Source organism: Apaloderma vittatum, unplaced genomic scaffold (genome assembly GCF_000703405.1).
Source record: "Apaloderma vittatum isolate BGI_N311 unplaced genomic scaffold, ASM70340v1 scaffold12102, whole genome shotgun sequence".
NCBI lineage: Eukaryota > Metazoa > Chordata > Aves > Trogoniformes > Trogonidae > Apaloderma > Apaloderma vittatum.
This window is the reverse complement of record NW_009701918.1, coordinates 25306-32890: the sequence shown is the minus strand read 5'-3', so window position 1 is coordinate 32890 and position 7585 is coordinate 25306. Positions and strand designations below refer to the sequence as shown.

Below are 7585 nucleotides of genomic sequence, written 5' to 3'. Positions count from 1 at the left end.
CTCTGCAAAAATAAGGGAAAAAACCTCCGCCCGCTTTGGGCAGGCAGCGCGCTGATGTTAATGTGCTTTGGTTGTCAAAATACGGAACGCGTGTTCTTCCTCTGAGCGCTTTGAACGTCCTTCTTACCTGTGAAAAGAAGTAACTGTTCTTAATTTGATCTGTTTTTCTTCCAATTAAATGTACTTCGTCCAACAGCTTTAAGGATCCAGTCTCGAATTTCCGTGCCCACAGGAAGAGAACTCTGGGGTCCAGGGAACTGCGAGTCGTGCCCTTTCTGGCGTGCCCAGGATGCTGGCTTTGAGCGGCTGGGGAGTTGCAACTTTAATGATATCCGTTCGACATTATTTTCCGTATTATTTTCCTTGTTATTATTTTCACAGTCTGTTTCTGTAAGGGAGAAACAGGATGCCATGTAGTTCATTAGAAGTAATGTGATCATGGCTGTCAGTCCACCTTGAAGCACAATTAATCTGTTGCATTCTTTATTCCTTTTTTATTTCAGATGTTCAGGCTTTGAAGAACGCTTATGAGTTGATCAAATCAGCCAGTCAAGGGAAATCTGCATTTGACCCCTCAGATAACTTCAGCACTGACTTATATGTTTTATGTGCTGAACAAGCATTCCAGGTTTGTAATTTAGGTGGTTTATCTGTACTGACTACAGACATTTTCCTGTCATATTCGATTTACAGTTGTTAAAGTTACTGCCTAAAAATATTTCCAGAACTACCGGTGAAAAAGTATTACATTCTCCTGGTTTTGGAGAGCAATCACTTAAACATGCATTTTCAGTTAAAACTCTACATTTTTGCTTCTTTATCAGTCAGTCACTTTAGAAGTATTCTTAAAATTTCAATCCATGGGTACAAGTGATTGATTTTCAAGCATACAGTTTCTAATAAAACAGTATTTTTTTCCAAGCTGCAAGCCACTCAAATTCTATCTGTTGTCTGAAAATTGAGATGCAACACTAACATCTGTACAAAATCCTGCGGGCTAATGCACATCCTTTTTTTAAAAAAAAAAAGCAACAAACCCAAACCCTAATACTTTTGCCTTTGTATTAACAATTCTGTTAACAGCTGTTCAAAAGGAAGCATTCTTTGTATACTCTGAGAGGTTCTATAAATGCCTCAAGAGCTTTGTTAAACAGAGGAGCTAATTTTCTCTACCTTTGGATTGACAATAATCTAGCTTTAAATTTTAATAAATCTTAATGGGTTTGTACCAGATCTGACACTCTGATGTATGAAATATTGTTTGCATACTGGTGTGCAGTTAGATGTTATGCTTTGATTAGGCATGCACTTCTAACAACTAAAAATTCCTAATTCTGCATTTTTTAAATATTAAAATGCTGGTTTTGGTCTTAGCTGGGATATCTGGAAATGAGCAGTGACTGTCTACGGATGTACTTTAAAGGAAGATTTCCTGTGAACCAGTTTCTTGGCAGAGCGTATTTGTGCCAAGGCCAGTTGCACGCTCCACTCTCCACAGATAATTTGGTGAGAAATTATGAATGTTACATTGTATTAAGCCAGTTTTTAAAAGTACTTCTTTCTAGGTTTTTAAGTCTTGCTTTCAGTCATTTAGAACACACAAAGGTAATCAGGACTGTGTGGAAAAACAAAAGAAAATATATGACTGGGTAGTTTGGGAGTAAACACAATTTACCAGCTGAATTAGACTAGGGAGGAAACAAATAATGCTTGCAAAATTTCCATGCAATTTTTTTAATGTCACCCTTTTCACTTTTTACACCAATATAATGCTTTCAGACCAAATCTAGGTGTAACTGGTAAAAGACTCACCAGATTTCTTCAGGGTCAAATCTGGAAGATGGAAGAGGCCCTCAGAGCGGTTGTACAGTTCATTTCTCTTCAGCTGCACTGTGCTTCCACCACTGACCAGTAACTTTCCCGTGTCGTATTTTGGATGTGGCTTTTTGAAATGCGAGATGAAGCTTTCTGGTAGCAACTTGGCAGGATACTTCTTCTAAAAGTGTCTGTGTTTTACTTCAGTGATACCATGTCTCTATATACCATGTTTTTTTCTGTCTTCAGTATTTCACTTGTCCTCCTACTTTGGTCGCTCAGCTGTGACAGTTTGTCGGTGCTCTCTGCTCCCCTAAAATGGCCTTGACATATGTTCGTTATCTGTGATCACAACTTCAGCTGACAGGTGTTGCTATATCTTCTTTACAATGGGTTAGAATTAACTTTCAAGCCAGAATCTTTTCTCTGTTATATATCTGTGCTTTCTCTGCCTTCTCTGAGCGCATACGCAGAAGAACACATCACCAGTCCCTGTAAAACTTTGTACACGTTCAAAAAGTATTTTCTAATGTCCAGTTAGCCTTTTCTGTTTCTGAATTAAACTATTCGGTCATGTTTTCTAAATCTTAGCCAAGTTGAACATACTGAAATATGAAAACAATGTATTGACTGATAAAAGCCATATTTAAATTGCATTAAGAATTTTTTTTCTGTTCTAGGAAGAGTTTGAAAAGTTTGTGCTATTTTTTATGAAGGCAATAGATTTTGCCACCCATGATCAAAGGTAGGCCCTGCTGATAAGATTAACTGTTTAGACTTCAGAAAACTTTACTGAGTCAGGTTTTCATAGTTGTCTTAGATTTTCACCAAGTAGTCTGGAGTTGTGTTGTTTGGTTTTTTTTAACATTTGTGGATTTTCATTCCATTTTGTTACTGCCTTTCTGTAACTGCTGTGTGTGCTGTGAAAGCGTAAGAATACTGAACAGTCTTAAATAGAAAGGATGAATCAGCCTGTTCAAGCCTGGTAGATATCTCTGAGTGTTTCTTCCCCTTTTGTATTTTTGCTCTCTAGAAGGAGAGCACCATAGTAGGTTATTTTAACTGGTTAATTACTGGGTGGAGTGTAGCTGCAAGAGTTGTCATTCTCTTGTGCTGTAGTTGTGTTGTTGGCTCTTAGTTAGGATTTGTTCTTAACTAAACACATAGGAAAAGTTCCAATTTTTGCTTCTTAGAAGTGTCATGAAATACTGCATCTGTAATTTTATATTTATCTAAGTCCATGAAATACCAAATTCTTAATTCTTGTTTTTCAGATACTATTTTTTAGCATACAATGCCTCAGTTCTTTACTGGCAACTTGTGAGGCCATATCTTAAGCCTGGATTCCGTTATTGTCTTATTCCCAGCCTTTCTCATATTGTTAAAGCATTAAACCAAACCGAAGACCAAGACCATGAATGGAGAGCGGAACTCATGATGTAAGTTTAACTGTATTTTTTCATAGGGGCATTCTGCAGTCCTCTTGTACATGTGGCTGCGGCCTGAGGTAGTCTTTAATAATGTATATTTCATTGGTAACTTTGTAGATACGTTTATTGTGGAAAGCTTAATTCACAACTTTTAATACGTGTACACTTAACACAAAAGGAGCTTCATTTTAATATTTGCTTTGAGGTTAAAATTTTAGTGGCAGAGGCAGCGAGGTCCGAGGTCCCATCTGAAGTCCCACCGTCATTCTGGATGTAGTGTTTGAGTGCTGGCTTATGTGCAGTCCTTTTAAGTGAGGAGGAAGACAAACTCCTGTTTTCTGTGACAACTGTTTTCTTCAGATAAAGGAACATAAGCTTTAAACAGACAAACAAACAGAAATTTTCATTTAAATATGAGGAAGAACCTCTTTACTGTGAAGGTGACAGATGCTGGCCCAGGCTGCCCAAGGAGGTTGTGGAGTCTCCTTCTTTGGAGACTTTCATAAACCCACCCGGACACGTTCCTGTGTGCCGTGCTCTCAGCAATCACAGAATCACAGAATGGTTGGGGTTGGAAGGGACTTCTGGGGATCACTGAGTTCAAGCCCCCTGCCAGAGCAGAACCACAGAATCTAGGGCAGGTCACAGGAACGCAGTCCTGCCTTAGCAGGAGGGTTGGACTAGGTGATCTCCAGAGGTCCCTTCCAACTCCCACAATTCTGGGGTTTTGTGATTCTGTGATTTTTTTAAGGTCAGACAACTTTTTCTCAGAGATATTTTGTTTTTGATCTGCTGTTCTCTCTTTGGTCTATGACGTGGTTTATTGCTACGCAGCATTTTCTCCGTAAGCTGAAACTGGGGGGAAGCACAAAATCAAGTAACAAAACATTCCCAGGGGTGTGCTGAAGGCCATCTAGAGTACCAAGCCTGCAGCTCTTTTGTACCAAGCGTACTCCTGCTGAGTATGAACTAGCAAGCACAAACAATGTGTTTGTGTTATAAAATTGGTGGTAGCATTTATTTTTTTGACATCTGTATTTGTTTTTACAATATTTGTTATTGTTGTTAAGTTATTGCATGCAAGCACAGGCTGTTTTTCAGTTAAATCAGATAAAGTATTGAAAACCTGGTAGATAGTTGCAGCTCCCAACATGAAGGTTTCTTTTCCAGATGGCTTTGAAATACTAGCCTGTCCAGGAGTTAAGGGAGAATCTTAGACTACGTCTCATAGAAATGTTTTTCTCGTGCAGTTTTAAACAATTAGTGGTTTTAATTCCAAGTGTCTTGTTGAGAAAAATGTTTGCAGAGATCTCCTTTTCGAAGTTTGTTTTTGTGATTTGCGATACATGTATGTTAACAGGCTGGATTAAAATGACCTCTAAGGTCCCTTCCAGCCTAGGCTGTTCTGTGATTCTGTGAACAGCTGTGTATCTCCAGAAGAAACAAAGATAGACAAGTTAGAGGATCTCTTTCGTGTTGAGTCAGTGCTTTACAGCACTAATTGCTCATACTGTGTTTAGGAGTGGTACCTTGAATATAAAGAGTCTCTTGAAAAAGTATAAACAAGATTTATTTCAGAAAGCATTAATAAATATTTAATACAAATATTTATTTCATCTGCAGAAATTTACTTGAGTGCTTCCTTGATGCTTCAAAACTGAAAGAAGCAAAAGAGTTTTCATCTACTGCAGCAATCTTTATTAAGGAAAATGTTCCAGATAAATACTCTCAGATATTTTCTCTAATGGTAATGCTGTAAAATGTTTTAAACTCCCAGTAAGACAGGAGCTTTCTCTACGTTTCATAAGATCGTAGTTATAATTGTTAAATTTGTTGTTTCCTTTTGTATTTTTTAGAGGCAGTGTTGAGCAAAGCTATTTGACAGTGGCTTTAACTAAAGCGTAAAGCCCTGAAATTGTGTTTGGGCCCTGTGTCTCAGCAGGGCTGCAGAAGTCTGATGCGCTTTGCCGAGTGCTTCAGTCCCAGCACACGGAAGTTCTGCAGGACCTCCTGTGCCAGTCCAGCTCGAGTAATCCATCCTGGTGCTACAGGCACCGTGTGAGAGAGTCACGAGAAATGTTGTGCAGACATTTCCAGTCTAACTCTGTAGCTGAGTTCAAGTAACTGCAGTTATTGTAATTTCTTCATATTTTTTGTTAGATATAATTTGTAGTTACAGATACATTTGAGTAGGGCTTATTTCTCGGAGCTGAATGAGACGATTTCAGAATGAGTTCTGTCAGGAGGTGTTATTAAAAATGTGTTCATTAGAATTCTAATGCAGCTGTTGATTCCACATTTGGATTTCTGCTAATACCTCTGACCCCACTGTGTGCAGACTAGCCAAGCTCTGTGAGGTGCTCCTTGGGGTTATCTGTGCAGAACAACAGAGTTCAGCACAGCAGCCTGGCTGCCCTGGAAGTCTCTGAAACAGCCCACAGCCAAAGTACCTTCTCTGTTTAGAGCTTGTTGAGTGTCTGTCCTTTGTTTGCTTATTTAGTCAATTAATAATTACATTGTTCTTTTATAGATATATCACAAACTAGTGGATATTCCCCAGGTAGAGAAGGAAATAGAAAATTCCATCCATTTTTCGGTTATTTACAGAATGCAGCTGCTAAAATTGTAAGTAGTAAAATGTATCCTTCCCCTTGTCCTTTGATGCTTGGAATTACAGAGGTAGTATCCCGTCTGCCAGCAGAAAAGTTTGTGGCAAAAATTAGTTTCTTAAAAGCAAAACTAAAAGGACAGAATCAGGGTAGTTATTTTGTCAGGCCTGTCTAGAGAACAGTCTTGGCTAAAAAGTGAAATAGTTCTTTGGGAATGTAGAGAACAGTGTGTTGTACAGGTATTGTCAGGTGGAAGAATTTAAGAGATTGAAAGACATTTTTGTATCCAACAGATTGTGCTTTGGTGCACAAGTGACGTGTACGAGAATAGAGATGACATGGGGAAGCCACTCCTAAAATAGAATGCGTGAATCGCAGGGATGGGAAGCATGATACTTTTCAAACTTTTTAAGTGTTAAAGGCATGAAACAATTTTGAAAATTAGACTTCATAACAAAATCTCATTTAATTTTTTTTCGATGTCTCAACACTTCCCCATTTTAAAAGTATAAATTCTTTTCTTAGTAACAGTGGATTAATTTATGTTGATGTTGTAGGAAAGGAGTTTTGCACACCATTTTTTTGCTTCTGGAATGAATTTTACTTTACCCTCTGAAATATTAATCCTTATGCTGGAATGTTCTTTGTGCTCTGTATCTGGTTGTCTCTGAGTAATTTACTTGGCATACTGAAGTAGGTTTTGTTGCTTGGCTTTTTTTTTTTTGGTATTTTAAAATCCAGGTATCTCACTAATACATTCGACTAAGAATCCATTCTGAAATTAGGAGAGTTATTTCAAATTTTTAATGGAATAATATTTCTTGTGATAAATTATGATAAATTTATCATATATTGCAGGCAGTGGGACACAGATGAATTTCCAAGTGATGCCAGCACAAATCTGAATTCTTTATATGTGCTTTTGAAGCAATATGATGTACCTCCTGCAGCTGTTCTCCACATGAAGTGAGTTTTGTGTGTCATAGCCCTGGGAAAGTTGGTGCAGAAGCTGATCCCTCTTCCACTGAAGTGTGACAAAATTCCTCTTGACCTTGAAGAAGCCATGCTTAGGGAACTTGTGCTTAGTTCTAAGCATTAACCCTTAGGTCATCTTAGAAAAGACAAAGTTCCTATTAGGCTTTGTTACCCCAAGTTAAAATATCTTCTTCCATGTAGCTGTTTGTGTAATGTGATTAAATCTTTCCATAACTCTTTATTGTTGATAAAATGAGATTTTTAAAAGGTCTTAGAATTGACAAATGCTTTTGAGATTTTCGTTTGGTTTTAGCTTTTCTTGGGGCCCTTTCTAGTTCTTTAACGTAATTTTGAACTGCAGATAAACTGAACTCTCTATGCCAGTAGTTATATCACAGCTTTTACATAGGGAAGTAATACTAAATTTTTACTTATTAAGGTCAGCGTTCTTTGATGCTATTCAGGTCTGTCGTTACTCTCCTGTCCCAATCAGTACGCTGTGCTCCTGCCGTTGTTCATGGAGATCCAGACACTTAGAACACAGTCTGTGGGTTCTGTGTTCTTAGTTCCCAAGCTAACTGACTGATGGATTTGACTGCTGTAAATTGTGTGCCCATTGACTGCCTTGTATTTACAGAATTACCCGCAATCTTTATTTACTGTTTCACCATCCTTGTGCTGTGTTTCTTTATGTTATTTGGGAACAGTTTATGCAAGGCTGAAGTAGAAGTATACTAATTATTTGCTATCAACACA

At 38.0% G+C, this 7585-nt stretch overlaps 1 protein-coding gene across 1 annotated transcript in view; it reads left to right on the top strand.

Annotated features, from left to right (window-relative positions):
* Positions 1-196: 196 nt before the first annotated feature.
* CFAP46 (cilia and flagella associated protein 46) overlaps positions 197-7585 on the top strand; it is a gene marked incomplete at both ends in the record, with an annotated part of 31734 nt that continues 24345 nt past the window's right edge. Inside the window, 8 exons of the mRNA XM_009879332.1 lie at positions 197-334; positions 504-628; positions 1375-1506; positions 2496-2560; positions 3090-3254; positions 4869-4992; positions 5776-5870; positions 6713-6820. Coding sequence (XP_009877634.1) covers positions 197-334; positions 504-628; positions 1375-1506; positions 2496-2560; positions 3090-3254; positions 4869-4992; positions 5776-5870; positions 6713-6820 — 952 coding nt within the window. The remainder of the gene's footprint in view (positions 335-503; positions 629-1374; positions 1507-2495; positions 2561-3089; positions 3255-4868; positions 4993-5775; positions 5871-6712; positions 6821-7585) is intronic.